The 16,807-nt window shown below is 35.1% G+C and overlaps 1 protein-coding gene across 8 annotated transcripts in view; it reads right to left on the bottom strand.

Moving 5' to 3' along the window:
- The window catches only part of usp54b (ubiquitin specific peptidase 54b), a 144,730-nt gene that overhangs the window by 46,755 nt on the left and 81,168 nt on the right, over window positions 1-16,807 (bottom strand). For all 8 annotated transcript variants that reach the window (XM_051123920.1, XM_051123922.1, XM_051123926.1 and 5 more), the window contains one exon: window positions 2,593-2,727. In XM_051123920.1, the coding sequence (XP_050979877.1) occupies window positions 2,593-2,727 (135 nt within the window). The remainder of the gene's footprint in view (window positions 1-2,592; window positions 2,728-16,807) is intronic.

The raw sequence follows: 16,807 nt of genomic DNA, 5'->3' as shown, positions 1-16,807 counted from the left end.
GATGTGTTCTTAGCTGTGCTTTTAAAATTAGCACATTAACACAAGCGACTCACAACTGCCACTTCTGTCTCTTTTTTCTTGACAAGAAGTGTGTTTATTTAGTCACAGAATGCTTTACGACCACATCAAACAGGAGACTTTTCAGACGGCAGCTCTTAAAGTAATAGCAGCCAAATAAGCTAATAGCTGTGATGTCTGTTAATCAAGGAACAAAAGAATAAAGAGGAAATCAATAACTTTTGTTGTTTTAAGAATTCATCTATAGTTAAACTTTATTTAATGTCTCTATATGAACACTTTTGCCGCGGGTTGTTTTTGATGTCCGCGGGTTAAAGCGACTCCAATAACGTCATTCACCAGGGGAACCCTGACAAACAAAATGTGTATTTTATCTCCCGGAATGCGATTTTTTAATGGGAGACCCTCCTCAAAGTGCAATTGGGCTAGTTTTGAGTAGCAATTGGGAGGATTTTGTTGTGAAAACCTGGCAACCCTGCTATATTTCGTACAGTACTTGCTGAAGGCCACAGGTAAATAATGGGTTTATGTGAAGATTGTTTTAAGTTCACTCAAAATAGAAGTTGTTTTTTTTAGTAAATCTAATAAATGTTAAAACTGACAGCTCTCAATTACACTGTAATGCTGAATGGCTATAGTCAATGGTTAATTATATCAGTGATACCTTTAGTAAAAAAAAAAAAAAAAAAAAAATATATATATATATATATATATATAAAAATATACTGTCTTTATGTTGTTTCTATATTAATTTGAAGATTGAGTGTGAAATTATTGTAACATAAAAGTATATTTAAAAACTTTAATGTCAGGAGGGATTCATTGCACTTAATTTCCAAAAAAAAAAAAAAAAAAAAAAATTCAATTAATTATTTTTATTTAAATCGTTTGACAGCACTAGTAGATTGATGTCAACTGTAATTGATCGAAAGTGTACATGTTAACTGTAATAAAAAGCAACACAACTAAAAAAAAAATAATAATAATAATAATAATAATAATAATATCAAATAAAAATAACCAAAATGTAATTTTAGTTTTTGATACATGGTATACAAAACTACTAAAAACTTGAAATTTAACATTGGAATAACTTTGGCAGCTTTAAAATAAACCCAAAAAATAAAATATCAAAAACAAAGATTGATAAAGTCAACAAAACTCAACTGCACTGCAAACATTCATTAAAAATAAAACAGAAATAAAAATGTAATAAAAAAAATACTGAAATAATGGATCGTTTGATGAAAATGACTTATAACTTTTTGGGACTACTGCGTCCTTCCTAGACAAGGTAATCCTAAAATACATTGTGACAAGCTCAGTAAAAAGTCCAATTAATATATTTTATTCAGCACTTCAAAGCAGTTTGATCTAATTAAAAATTAGTATTTCATGCGATATGTTTGTGCTATGTGTCTTCATTTCTTTTTGATTATCACGTTATCACCTATGAGTGTTAGTTAAACCTCTCTTGCATTTAAGTTGATGAGTGTGAATGTTAATGTACTTTTTTGTAAAAACATTTTACTCTGCTTGTCACAACGCGTTGCCTCAAGAAAGATACAGTGCTCCAAAAATGTCTTTAAAAACACATGGATTTTTTGTGCATTACCTAATGAAATATCAAACAAAGTGACATTTAAAAAAAAAAAAAGAAGTGCGGCTCTTTTTAGGCATTTCAAATATTCCAAATTATTATAAATTATCTTTGGCTTTACTGCTTTGGGAAATTGGCTATTAAAACCAATAAAATTCACTTGATGATTAAAAGTCACTGCAGGATGGCTCAGACTTGTGAAGTTAATTGTCATTTGTCGCAAATGTGACTTGATTTGATATTTTTATGACACTTAGGCATTTTAAGTGTGGCTTAAGTCTTTAAATTATTTTTGTTGCCACTGTATTTACATTCCTGTATGTTGGAATGCTCTAAACACAGTAAGAATTGACATAAGATCATACTACATCGTAGACAAAATCTGTCTCCCAACAACGAAAGGAAATAAAACCATCCATACTTCAAAATTAAATTCGAATAAACCTCAGACGGTTTTATTTAAAGTCTCATCGCATTCTCGGAGAATCCTATCAGCCAGCAATTCTGAATCAAATATACTCATCAAAGATACGCCGACATGTCCTGCCAGAAACGTCACCGAGACGCATCTTTCTCACCGCATATATGAATATTACAAAAAGTTGTCAAACTTCAGCTGTCTGCTTTCCTCCGGAGTTATTTTCCTTACACTGCTCAGACTTCATGTTTCCATTTCTACCACTCTTCAAACCACACAAGGATGAGCACAAGCAGCAATGCTTGAAATTCAACACCTAACGTCTCTGGAATCTAAGATCAAGGTTGACAAAATCCAAGTGAGGAGCGGAAAAAGACAGAACTGGGAGAGGGACGCGAGGAGAGCGAAAGAGTTGAGAGGAGGAAATGCTTGAGAGAGAGAAAGAGAGAGGGATGAGATGGTTAAAGCTGATCATTGTGTCAGCAAAAACAGAAAGTAACTTAAAGGAGAAAGTGTGGAGAAAAGGGGTGAAATGGGGATAAAACAAAAGCCTTACGAAACACTCGGCCGCGTCGTCCATGATGCCCAGCTGGAAGCGCTGCTCGTCTTGGAAGGTTTTGGCCAGAGCGCTGCGCAGAGCGTCCGATGGGAGCACCTTCTCACTGCTGAACTGGAACTGGGCGAAGATGCTCTGAAACCACAAAGGGAAACAGCACCCCAAAGTAAGAACGGGAAACTGATGCAACTAAGACACGCCACAGCACACAACAGCTTTCGTCAGCCTGCCCGCTCGCTGTGGAGAGGATATACACGTCGAGAGAGGAGGGCTGACATACTGTAAAAACATTACACTGCAATACAACCAATCACAGACTCTGTTAGGAGAAATCAATAAACAAACACACAGGCTGTGTTTCAAAACCTAGCTAATTGCCTACTTAGTCCTTAGAAAACATTTATGTGAGGCCAAAAATGTAGTCTACCTTTATGGTTTGTAGATCAAACCATACTAACCATAGTTAAACCATGGTACTTATAGTAAAACTGTGGTTAAACAAATAGTAATCATGCCAAAAAAACATGGATTCTACACTTACTTACTACAGTAAAACCATGGCTAATGTTTGTATAAGGGAGCATTCCACCAATGCTGTCTAAACAGGCAGCTTGTGACAAACGTGTACACTATGTCAAAAGTTTTTGAACAGTAAAAGTCTCTTCTCACCAAGCCTGCATTTATTTGATCCGAAGCACAGCAAAACAGTAACATTTTAAAATATTTTTACTATTTAAAATAAATGTTTTCTATTTTAATATATTTTTAAATGTAATTTATTCCTGTGATTTACTCCAGTCACATGATCCTCCAGAAATCATTCTAATAGTCTGATTTGCTGCTCAAAAACAATTATTATTAATAGAGTAGAATTTTTTCAGGTTACTTTGATGAATAGAAAGTTCAGAAGAACAGCATTTATCTGAAATAGAAATCTTTTGTAACATTATAAATGTCTTTATTACACTTTTGATCAATTTAAAGCATCCTTGCTAAATAAAAGTATTAATTTCTATAATTTTTTTCAAAAAAAAAAAAAAAAAAAAAAAACTGATCCAAGCTTTTGAATCGCATAGTGTATAATGTAACAAAAGCTTTTTATTTCAGATAAATGCTGAACTTCGGATATTACTATTCAAAGAATATTGAAAAAATCTTAACTGTTTCAAATATTGATGATAATAATAATAGTAATAAATGTTTCTTGAACAGCAAATCAGCATATTATAATGATTTCTGAAGGATCATGTGACACTGAAGACCAGAGATCAAGAGTAATGATACTGAAAATTTAGCTTTGATTACAGGAATAAATGACATTTTAAAATACATTCAAACAGACAGCAGTTATTTTAAATAGTAAAAATATTTCACAATATGACTGCTTGTATTTTGGATCAAATAAATGCAGGATTGGTAATCAGAAGAGACTTCTTTAAAAACATTAAAAATCTTTGTGTTCAAAAACTTTTGACTGGTAGTGTAAATGTACCCAAAAATGTTAAGTAGGCAAGTGAGGGGGAAAAAATAATACAAACATGTCAAATTCAAAATTAGTTAAGGAAAGAAAACAACAAAACATAAAATGTAGTTTAGGCAGCAATGTTTAGGCAAGCACCATACTAAAAAATGACTAAGTAGAAAGCTCTCCAGGTTTTTGTTGTTGTTGTTTTTTAACAGCTAGTGTTTAAACAGATTTGAAATGTCCAATAAAGCCAAGAAAATGTTCCAGCGTGCCCACTAATTCTGTCCAAATGGGCATCTCAGTAGGTTTTGAAACACAGCAAATGTTCAAATGTGTCTAAATAGGCAGCTAATAAATTTTTTAAGCAGCTAATATTGGAACATGTCCAATAACGCCCCAAAATCCTGTCTAGGTAGGCAGCTCATTAGACTTTTAAACAGCTAATATATGCATGTCCAATAATGCCCAAAAATACTATAATCATGCGAAAATTTAGGGGTTGGCAAGATTTAAAATGTTTTTTTAAAAGAAACATTCTCTTATTCTTTTATTCTCATATCATTAAGGATTAATTTAACCAAAAATGAAAAGTCTGTCATTAATTACTCAACCTCATGTCATGTCGTTCCAAACCTGTAAGACCTTCGTTCATCTTCTGAATACAAATTAAGATACTTTTGATGAAATCCAAGAGCTTTCTTGACCATGCATAGACACATGACTACTACGTTCAAGACTCAGAAAATTAGTCATCATTAAAACAGTTGAATCAGTGGTTTAACCCTAATTTTATAAAGCTATGAGAATACTTTTTGTGTGCAAATAATGACTTGAAACATGGATTATGTTAACGATGTCCTTACTACCAAAGATAAACGAAGGTCTATGGGTTTGGAACAAGAGGGTGAGCTAATTAACAACAGAATTTTCATTTTTGGGTCAACTATCTTTATAAGTAGTGAAGGTAGTGTAAGTAGAAGCTCATTAGCTTTTGAAACTGTGATCAAAGGGGACCAAAAATGTTATTTAGGTAGATTTTTAAGGACATTGTGAACATTTGAGCATGCCTGAATACTCTACAGCTCACTACAAAACAACCATAGAATCAAAGTGATTTATGTCAACTTTCTCACAACATAAAACTGTGTCACTCTACTCTTTCGATTGGACAAGCTCGTTCCTGTAGCAGTGGTTGGGAAAAATCTGACTAAGATACTGAGCTCATTAACAGTGAACATTCAAACAAACGCAGAGTCCTAAAAGCCTGCGGTGGAATCTATTCTCCTGTCCATCAGCATTGGCACTGTTATTGAACCCAATGAACAATGACTGCAACACAATGCTCTCTCACCAGAGGACATCCTGATAAGCTGAACAAATGGACTCGGGGCGAAACTCATAGTGCAAAGGCAAATATTTGCTGCGGCTGCACACACACACACACACTGCAGTTTTAAAACCCTCATATATGCACTGGGCACACTGCCCAAGGCAGCCCCCCTATATATGGAGGTGGGATGGGGGGTTTTCCCCTGAGCGGGACAGGCCGGTGGCTTTGGAACAGGTAATGCAGTGTGCTGACTGCACTGCGCCAAGGAGAGAAAGAAAGAGGATGGAGGGAGGGTGGAAGAAAATGAGAGAAAGAGTGGGAGGGACAGACGTAGAGGGTTATGTACCCCACTGAGGAAACTCGATGAGAGGAAAATTCAGCCACTGCATCATTTCCCCATGCAGCCCTAATCACACACTGCTCAGCCCAGCTAAGAGCCTGGAGTGATTTTCGCCTATGGACATATTTTAATGTCCTCTTCCTTCCCCATCTCTCTCTCTCTCTCCCTGAGCTGATGAAACACTCAGGACAGATAAGGGCCAAATGGAAGTCTGGTGTGTATACGCAGCAAATATATCACTCGGGCAATCAGTGCCCAACCGAACTGCAGCTCTGTTTTGCTCTCCTCAGCGTGAGCGAGGCGGCAGCACACGCCCTCACACGCTCACGACAAACTCTGCGCTCAGATCTGATATAGCAGAATATATTTATCTAAAGAAATCTGTTCTTAAGGATTTAGACACTAATTTCCAAGTCGTTTTTTTGTTTTTAGACAGGTAAAGTTTGTCCAACTGACAAAAACTTAACCCATCACTTGTTGTTTTATCTGAAGTGCCTGTGTTGGTCTGTGTTGAAAAAACCATTGGAAATGTGCATAGACTTTGTAATTGAATTTCTGTCCACTCAAAAGTAACAATGCCACTAAAAAGTGCTTAAACAAGCCTAAACTGGTTTGCTGCTCTTAGCTAGTTTAAACTGGTCTTAAAGGCTCAGGTATATTTCATTTTCAATGTTCTGCTCTGTCACAAACCCTTTAAGACAGGGGTACCCAATATCTGTCCTGCAAAGTTTAGCTCTAGCTCCAATCAGACACACCTTAACCAGCTAATCAAGCTCTTACTAGGCATACTAGAAACTTCCTGGGTTTGGGCACCCCTGCTTTAAAGGAGAAGTCCACTTCCAAAACAAACATTTGCATATAATGTACTCATCCCCTTGTCATCCAAGATGTTTAAGTCTTTCTTTCTTCAGTCATAAAGAAATTATGTTTTTTGAGGAAAACATTTCTGCAATTTTTTCCATATAATGGACTGATGTGGTGCCCCAATTTTGAACTTCCAAAATGCGGTTTAAATATCCCAATGCGGTTGTAAACGATCCCAGCTGAGAAAGAAGGGTCTTATCAATCGAAACAATCAGTTATTTTCATTAAAAAAATAATCTCAAGCGCTCGTCTTGCCTTTCTCTCCATGAATTCTGTGTATTCTGACTCAAGACAGTTAGGGTATGTCAAAAAACATCGTATTTTCTCCCTCAACTTCAAAAATCATTTCAAAATCATCCTAGATCGCTGCAGAAGTTCCGACCCAGTCTTTGCAACGTAAACATGCAAAGAAGATCAAACAACCTTAACAAAAAAGGTAAAACAGCGATATAGGACGATTTCGAAGTTGAGGGGGAGTTTTTCGACATCCCCTAACTGTCATGAACCAGAACAAAAACAGTCCAGGCAGAGTAAGACAAGACGAGCGTTTAGCATTAAAAAGTATATAAACTGTATTTTTTGGAAACAACTGATCGTTTCGCTAGATAAGGCCTTTCTTTCTCGGTTGGGATCGTTTCCAACCACATTTGGGATCATTTGAAGCCGCATTTAAATTGCATTTTGGAAGTTCAAAATTGGGGCACCATATCAGTCCATTATATGAAGAAAAATGCTGAAATGTTTTTTTTTCTCAAAAAACAATTACTTTACGACTGAAGAAAGAAAGACATGAACATCTTGGATGACAAGGGGGTGAGTACATTATCTGTAAACTGTTGTTCTGGAAGTGAACTTCTCCTTTAAGGTATACTCTATGGACCTTGAGCCAAGATGGACAAGTTCTGAATGTTCGGACTATCTAGCAGACCTTTGGATTTCAAGTGCTCAAATCACTCAGGCATGCAAACTCATCCAGTCACAAAAAGTCTGTGCGGACATAAAAGGAGGTGCTTTGCACAAACAATGTGCGTAGATATTAGCGGACTGTGTTTATGATTTAAAAAAACAGACTGTCCTTGAGATAGAGTGGAACATGGACAGGGGAAGTGTACTTTGTTCACTTCCAGAATAAAAATTTCCTGATCATTTACTCATGTCTTTCTTTCTTCAGCTGAAGAGAAATTAAGGTTTTGAGGAAAACATTCCAGGATTTTTCCATATAGTGGACTTCAACGGAAGCCAACAGTTTAAAGGTTCAAACTGCAGTTTCAATGCAGTACGCTACACAATCCCAGCCGAGGAATAGGGGTCTTATCTAGTGAAATCAACGGTCTTGTGTGTTACTTTTACTTTTTAACCACAAATGCTCATCTTGCACTAGTTCTACGCATCCATGATTTCACGCATTATGTAATCATGTTGGAAAGGTCATATAATGGCTTTGTAATTATTATTTAAGTAATTTTGTAAGTTTTTTTTTAATTTAACTCAATCATTTGAATGATACTAAATTTAAAAAACCAATATAATAATAAAATAACCACACTTTTACTGAAAATAACACAATAAAATTGGACAGAAAATATAATCAAATTAAATATCAACATATTGTTAGTGCCAAAATCCTTGCGGTTAGTGTGCCGACATACAGCACAACAGTGCTCACGGCGACTCACGTTCGAAACCCGGCTCGTAGTCCTTTGCTGATCCCACTCCCCCAATGCTTTCCTGTCTGCTCTACACTGTCCTCTCCAAAAAAAGGCATAAAACACCTATAAATAAAATCTTAAAAGAAAAAAAATATCAATATATATTTTTTATTTAGTTCTATGCAACAGAATCAGATATAACTTTTTTAACTAATTATCCAAATAATGTGTAGTTCTACAAAGCTGTTATTATCAGAGCATGTGAGCAGAGCATAACAACTGCAACAACAACTGCAGCCATTTTAATCACAAAAAAGTTAAAGACATGATTTTTTGGGGCGTCAATGGCACAAATACCAGTAATTTGGCAAGCGTGTAGAGCCCTTTGAAGCTGCACTGAAACTGCAATTTGGACTTTCAACTTGTTCCTATTGAAGTCCACTATATGGAGAAAAATCTGGGAATGATTTGCTCAGAAACCTTAATTTCTTTTCGAATGAAGAAAGAAAGACAAAAATATCTTGAATGACATGGTGTGAGTAAATTATCGGGACATTTTTATTCTGGGAGTGAACTAAACCAAAAGGCCAAAAGTCGCCGTCATATAGAGATTTCATTTCAGTCTGTCTTTTCTCGGCAGATTGAGCATGTTGGCAGTGAAGCCCATCGGTGCAAGAGATCACTCTGATTGGCTGTTCTTATCAAATCAGTACACAAGAAAATGAAAAACAAAAGTGACAAAATACTGCTGTAAGCAAATTCTGCTTTATTTACAGTTTGTACATCCGCAGTCCTAGCTCTTTCCAGTTTCCCTTTTTGAATGATGAAGCCAAACTACTACCTGCTGGTATGGAGAGTTATTTCCTCTTACGCAGGTGCAAAACATTTATACTAGTTGGCTGTTGGCTGTAGTCTTTGCGGTCTGTTCAATCACAACTTTTCGGCCAAGACACAAGAGATGTGAGGTAAAAATCAGTGTCTGCTTTTGTTGTTACTAATTCTTTGATGACGGTTTGGTTTGTCTGGGCTATTACAGTTTTGGCCAGTCTTCAGCTTGTATAGCTAGTGCCCAAAACCCTTCTAAAATCAGCCAACAGACCAGCTTAAATAAGAGTGGAGACAAGTAAACCAAATTAGGCAGTTATCTCAGTGGAATATTCAGGTTTGCTCACGGATATTTAGTTAACCTGATTCTCACCTAAAACAAAAGTCTTGAGTTTCTTTGAAAGACATGATGCAACTAAACTGAAAAATCTTCACAAATCCAGTGATTAGCTCACTCCCGGTCCAGCTTAAAGGACAAGTCCACTTCCAAAACAAGGTTTACATATAATGTACTCACCCCCTTGTCATCCAAGATGTTCATGTCTTTCTTTCTTCAGTCGTAAAGACATTATGTTTTTTGAGGAAAACATTTCTGCATTTTTCTCAACCCAAATGCGGTTATAAACGATCCCAGCCGAGGAACAAGGGTTTTATCTAACGAAACAATCAGTTATTTTCAATAGAAAAAAATACAATATAAATACTTCTTAATCTCAAACGCTCGTCTTGCCGTTCTCTCCATGAACTCTGTGTATTCTGACTCAAAACAGTTAGGGTATGTCGAAAAACTCCAATCGTATTTTCTCCCTCAACTTCAAAAATCATTTATAAATCATCCTACATTGCTGCAGAAGTACTGACCCAGTCATTGCAAAGTGAACATGCAAAAAAGATCAAACACCCTTAACAAAAAAGGTAAAACAGCAATATAGGACGATTTTGAAGTTGAGGCGGAACATGAGATGGGAGTTTTTTGACATACCCTAACTGTTATGAACCGGAACAAAAACAGTCCACACTGTAAAAAATAAAAAACACAATTTGTTGAGTCAGCTTAAAATAATTTGTTACCCTGCTGCCTTAAAATTTTAAGTTCAGTCAACTCAAATAAGTTTAGTCAACCTGAAATGTTAAGTTGTACTAACTTAGATATTTGTGTGTGTTAAACTTAACAGATGGGTAAGTAACCCAACTACCTTAAAATTTTAAGTTGAATCAACTCAAATATCTAAGTTGTCACTTAGTATAATTTAACATTTTAAGCTGAATAAACTTTTTTTAGTTAACTGAACTTAATTTTAAGGCAGCCAGGTAACAAATTATTTTAAGTTGACTCAACAAATTGTTTTTTACAGTGCAGGCAGAGTAAGACAAGACGAGCGTTTAGCATTAAAAAGTATATAAATTGTATTATTTTAATGAAAATAACCAATCGTTATGCTAGACAAGACCCTTCTTTCTTGGCTGGGAACGTTTACAACTGCATTTGGGATCATTTGAAGCTGGATTTAAACTGCATTTTGGAAGTTCAAAATCGGGGCACCATATCAGTACATTATATGAAGAAAAATGCTTAAATATTTTCCTAAAAAACTCAAGAAAGAAAGACATGAACATCTTGGATGACAAAGGGGTGAGTAAATTATTTGTAAATTGTTGTTCTGAAAGTGGACTTCTCCTTTAACAAGCAAAATTATCCCAGTCACTACAAAGGCCATTGTGTGTCTTAAATCACCTCAGAGTAGGTACTAAATTTGAATTTAAACTTACTCTGTGATCATTAAAAAAAGTATGAAATTGAGTAATATGAATGAAATTAGGATGTACTGCATTGCCATGTTCATGTGGTCATCTTACCTACATTCACAAATCCACTCCCGTGGCTCCATGATAAAGTGTCAATCAAATGTGCACTTGCCAAAAGTAGGTCATCCAGGTATATTTCACCTACTGTTTTCAAATACTATGTATTTAGACATGCTACTCTTTTAGTGTACTAGTTTTTGCATACTACATAGTATTCAATTTGGGACACAATGCATATTTTTTATGCTTGCCATATAGCCAGCTGACACATATAAACCACTTTGACCTTCCCAATAAGGACAATAAAAAAACTTCCCCAGGTTTAGCCACAAACCGCCTCAAGCCTTTATATTATATTACAGATCGTGTAGAACTGGGAATCCCATTTGAGGCTTGAGTGGTCCATGTGTCTAATAGCAGGTGATGTAAAGTGTGGCAGTGATGTAAAGTCTGCGATATAAAGTCCTTCTCCACTCCAACAAGGACGTGGAACCCAACCGGCTTGGCTATACTCAAAACATGCAAGTCCAGCCATATGCATACATACACATACACACACAAACCACCAGAGATCGTGGTGTCAGCTGCGAGCCCTGAGGCATAGCCTGTGAAATGAGACATTAACCTCCACTCAAAGACACAAGACACAGTCCTCAGCAGTGACACATATCATCTGCACTGCTCAAAACTCACAAGGGCAATGAGTACACACATGCACACGCACCCTCACAGGAACAGCAATCTTGTGACGCACGTAAATATATTAATATTAAACACTCCCCAGGCTCAGTTTTCAAATTGCAGAGGGATTGAATCTCATGCTGATTATGAGTTTGTAATTGGGTTTAACTCAATCGCTGGCTCTCACTACATAAAATGCCACAAATATCGAGGTGTCACTGGAGCTTCTATAATAGGAAACATCATCGTAATAGAGGTGGCGGCTCGTGTGAGTGACTGTGACTTTGCATTTATTTCGTTTGTGTGTACTTGTGTGTGTTTGTTGCCTCCAGCGCTGCAGTTTCTCAACGGGGCTGATGCTTGGTAGAGGTCACCAACCTCAAGGCACTATCACACCTCATGAAGTGGCAGTAATGTGGGCCCTCGCCACCCAATGTCACACTACAGCCTCTCTACTGACAAACATTATAGGCTTAAAAAATGGTCAGGCCATTCAAATTATTTAGCTAGCACAGGAACGCTGCTTTAAATTATATATTTGCCTGTTGATTCATAGTCTCTTAGACCCCTAAATGTGCACTAGTTTTAAATTCATAATAGCCATCTTTTTTTATAATTAATAATTTATTCATATATTAAACAATATTGTCTTACCTTATAAATGTTATTAGGTGATATAATATTATATTACACTACCAGTCAAAAGTTTTTAAACAGTAAGTTTTTTAATGTTAATGTTTTTTAAAGAATTTTCTTCTGCTCACCAAGTCTGCATTTATTTTATCCAAAGTACAATAAAAACACTGTGAAATATTTTTACTATTTAAAATAACTGTTTTCTATTTGAATATGTTTTAAAATAAAATGTATTTCTGTGATAAAACCAGTGTCATATGTTCCTTCAGAAATCATTCTAATTATAAATATTTAATTAAATATTAAATATTTTTTTCAGGATTCTTTGATGAATAGAATGATCCAAAGATCAGCATTTATTTTAAATAAAAATCTTTTGTAACATTATACACTATATCATTCAAAAGCTCAAAAGAGTCTTTTTTTTTTTTTTTGGAGAAAGAAATTATAAAAAAAGAATAGTTTATTTAGCAAGGATGCTTTAAATTAATCAAAAGCAATGATAAAGACATTTATAAAATTACAAAAGTTTTCTGTTTCAGATAAATGTTGTTGTTCTGAACCTTCTATTCATCAAAGAAACCTGAAAGAAAAATGTATTCAGCTGGTTCCAACATAACAATAATAATAATAATAATGTTTTTTGAGCAGCAAATCAAAATATTAGAATGATTTTTAAGGATCATGTGACTGGATTATTAATGCTAAAAAACAGCTTTGAAAATACATTAATAAATTAAATTTTAAAATATATTCAAATAGAAAACAGTTATGTTAAATAGTAAAAATATTTCACAATTGTACTGTTTTTGCTGCACTTTAGGTCAAATAAATTCAGGCTTGGAGAGCAGAAGAGACTTCTTTAAAAACACATTAATATATATATATATATATATATATATAATATATATTTTTTTTTTTCTTAAGAAAATTGTTAGAAAGTCTAAACTGCGATATAAACAATAATGTTACTATTTGAAAATTTTTTTTTACAAACATCATTTGAAGAGTAAATTCTATAGCAACTGAACTGAGATCTAAGTTTATTTTTAAAATAAATTATTTTATTCAGCAAGGACACATTAAATGTGACAGAAAAGACCTTTTAAGTTTTACAAAAGATTTCTATTTCAAATAAATTGTTCTTTTGAACTTTCTATTCGTCAACGAATCCTAAAAAAAAGTTTCAGTTCCCATAAAAACATTAAGCCACGCAACTATTTTCAACAAAAAAAAAACTAAAAAAATGTTTCTTGAGCACCAAATCGGCATATTAGAATGATTTCTGAAGGATCATGTGACACAGCTTTTCCATCACAGGAATAAGTGACATTTTAAAATATATTCAAATTGAAAAATAGAAAAAAGTTTATTTACATCGTATAAATACAGAGACTGCTTTCAAAAATGAACCAAACCCAAACCTTTCAACAGTAGTATATGAAAACGTCATTCAGAAAATGACAAAATACTAGTAATTGATCCATTTAAAGTAGTCGTTAAGTTGAAAATTGAATAAAACCAAAAAAACACAATCAGTAAATAATATTGCCGAAGTGTTACTTGCGCATACTTGTACAAACAATCAATGATTTTTCCATTTTCGTACCCCTCAGCTAATTTGCATCTCAGTAAATGAACATGATATTCCCCACAGTGAGAACGCTTTCAAATAAACACATTTGAAGAATTCAGCGGTTCCCAGAAAGGAACGGTGTGGCGAGGGCATATTTCAGCACTCATTAGTAGCGTTAGATCATTACATTTCAATAACATGGCTGGCAAGCAGGCGGCTGGCGGGCGGCACGCGTGAGGAACTCTCAGAACCGATGGGCCGCAACTAACGTTCCTCCATTAGAAATGAAAAAGGTGACGTAATGCATGCCAGTCAAGGCTGATATGGCGGGGGGACAGCCAGAGCCACGCGAGATCACATGCCACCAGTACGCAGAGGGTTTGGCAGGAAAAGAGCTCAGGGCAAGACCTGAGGGACAGGAATCCACTATTGAGCTTTACCACAGAGCAGGTCTGAACAGAAATGTGTTTCCTCATGTTTTTAAAAGGAAAGACCAATGCTGTCTGAACACTGCTGAAAAATTATGCAGTCAGCTCAACAACATTTGTCATTTCAGGTACCGCGAGACAAATTATTTTGAGAAGCGCAGTCATTTCTTTTTCCCTTCAAACATAATGGAGGATTAAAGCCTGTTTGTTTGGACGTGATTAAAATGAAAGGTCTCTTTCCATGTTTGTTTTTGTTCTGAATACATCACCTAGATGATATCATTTGCTTTTAGTCTCGAATGGTTTAACAGTGAATAGGAATGGAGCTAAATTTAACAACCGGTTTAATACGGTGAGAAAACAGGAACGTGAGAGTCTGAGTGGCGATAAAAGAATGGAAGAGCAGTTCCTGGTGAACGGTCGTAAATCCTGGCAACTATGTCAAAGCATTCTCATGATACGACTCTGTGTCACCACAGCAGTGTGATTTCTGATGCCTCAGCACTTCACACACACTTCATTTAGACAGCGAGAGAGGGCACATTTCAATCACTGTGATGGATTTCACACAGGCTCATTTGTGTTTCATATCAACAAAGTAGCCCAGAGAAAACTGGACAAGAAAAGACTATCACAGCAATGAAATTCATTGAGATTCTATCTATCTGATCTATTTATCCATTCATCCATCCTTCGAGCATCTGTCTATCCACCTATCTATTCAACTACCAACCCATATACCTATTGAGCCATCTGTCTGTCCATCGATCTATTCATTTATCCACCTATCCACGCATTGAGCTATAAGTCTATCTATCCATCACATAACTAAACAGCTCACTTGACAAAACTTCAAAACAAACCCAAGGTCATCAGGACTCCCATCTCTCTATTTATCATCTACCTACCTACATACACTACCAGTCAAAAGTATATTTAAGATTTTTAATGTTTTTAAAGAAGCCTCTTCTGCTCACCAAGCCTGCATTGACACTGCCCTCCAAAAGTTCTGAAACACCCCAGGCAAAGTATGGTTTTGGATGATATCAGCATAAATCCTTATCATTTTTTGGTGCAAATACATTAAAGTAACTTGACATTATCATTGAAGACCAGCAATAATAATTTTCATTTTGATCACATAATAATGTCAATATACACATGTCAAAGTCAGACATGCCCCTTTGCCAGCTGTGATGCCTGGTTACTGGTTTAAACTTGGCTCAGGTTTTTAAAAGATTAATGGGTCAGCACACCTTAATAGCTTCAACAATTGATTGCCAATTAAGTTTAGAATACAATGAATTTAGGCCCAGATTATGCAGAGCTGTAATAACTGCTAATGGTGGATATTTTGATGAATCAATAATTTAAGGTTTTTTTTTTTTTTATGTATAAACTGTTTATGTAATAAAATATGTTTTCATTAGTTTGTGTTGTCCCATATAAGTGCAAAATTATCACAAATAAAAAAAAGGATTCATGCCAATATTGTCCAAAACCCCACTTTTCTAGGGCATTTCCAAACTTTTGGAGGGCAATGTATATTCAGACAGAAAGCAGTTATTTTAAATAGTAAACATATTTCACAATATTACTGCTTTTGATGTATTTTAGATCAAATAAATGCAGGCTTGGTGAGCAGAAGAGAAATTCTTTAAAAAAAAAAAAAAAAACATTAAAAATCTCACTGTTCAAAAACTTTCGACTAGTAGTGTACTAGAGCTGGGTTTGGACACAAATTTCACGATTTTCTAATCAATTCTGCTTCACAAGCTTGCAATTCGAATTGATTCCAATTTCAATTCGATTATCGATTATTTTAAATATCAGGTACAGCACATACAAATTTTCTCAAGGTAAAAACCTTTCAACTAACGCTGTAAAATATACATGAGAGTCAGTTGGAACTACATTTAAGGTTAAAAATAGCTGATTTTTATACAAACAACTGAATTTCACTCATTAAACTTGCTTTAAATTACATATTTATATTCCTACAATAAAACCTGAAGGATTTATTCCAACTTAAATTAAATACTGAAAAGAACAGTAAAAATTATATAACGTATATGTTATATGGTGCATATGTTTAGCAAAATTCTCCTCTCTAGAATTAATTTTTCTAGCTTACTAACAAGTTTATGCTCGAAGAATACGTTTTTCCCTGAGGTAAATGTGACGTTATGTGTCATATTGGTTACAAGCTGTTATACTGACGTCTTTCAGCAGTTGAAACACTGATCAGGCGATTACATAAGACAGGATACAGATGTCGGTAAGCTGTACTCTATTTCAACATACCTTTGGATGTTTATTCCTGTTTATTTTGTGCCAAAAGTAACAAAGCACAAAGCTTATTGCGATTTATTGCCACGCGGCATGTTCCGTTCTTTAACTGAAAACAAGCTAGATTGAGAAAAATGAGAATTGATTAAAATCAAGAAATCTGTATTGTTTACCCAGCCCTAGTACATACCTTTCCTATTCATCCAAACATAAATGCATAAACATTGAAGACTCAGGACCAGAACGTTTATCTATCCTCATAGATACAGCAGTATGAACTACTCTCAATTTGACTCAATTCCACACAGCCCACAGGCCACCAATGC

This window comes from Labeo rohita, chromosome 12 (genome assembly GCF_022985175.1).
Source record: "Labeo rohita strain BAU-BD-2019 chromosome 12, IGBB_LRoh.1.0, whole genome shotgun sequence".
Classification (NCBI taxonomy): Eukaryota; Metazoa; Chordata; class Actinopteri; order Cypriniformes; family Cyprinidae; genus Labeo; species Labeo rohita.
Note: the sequence above shows the minus strand (reverse complement) of the source record. Positions and strands in the feature narration are given on the sequence as shown.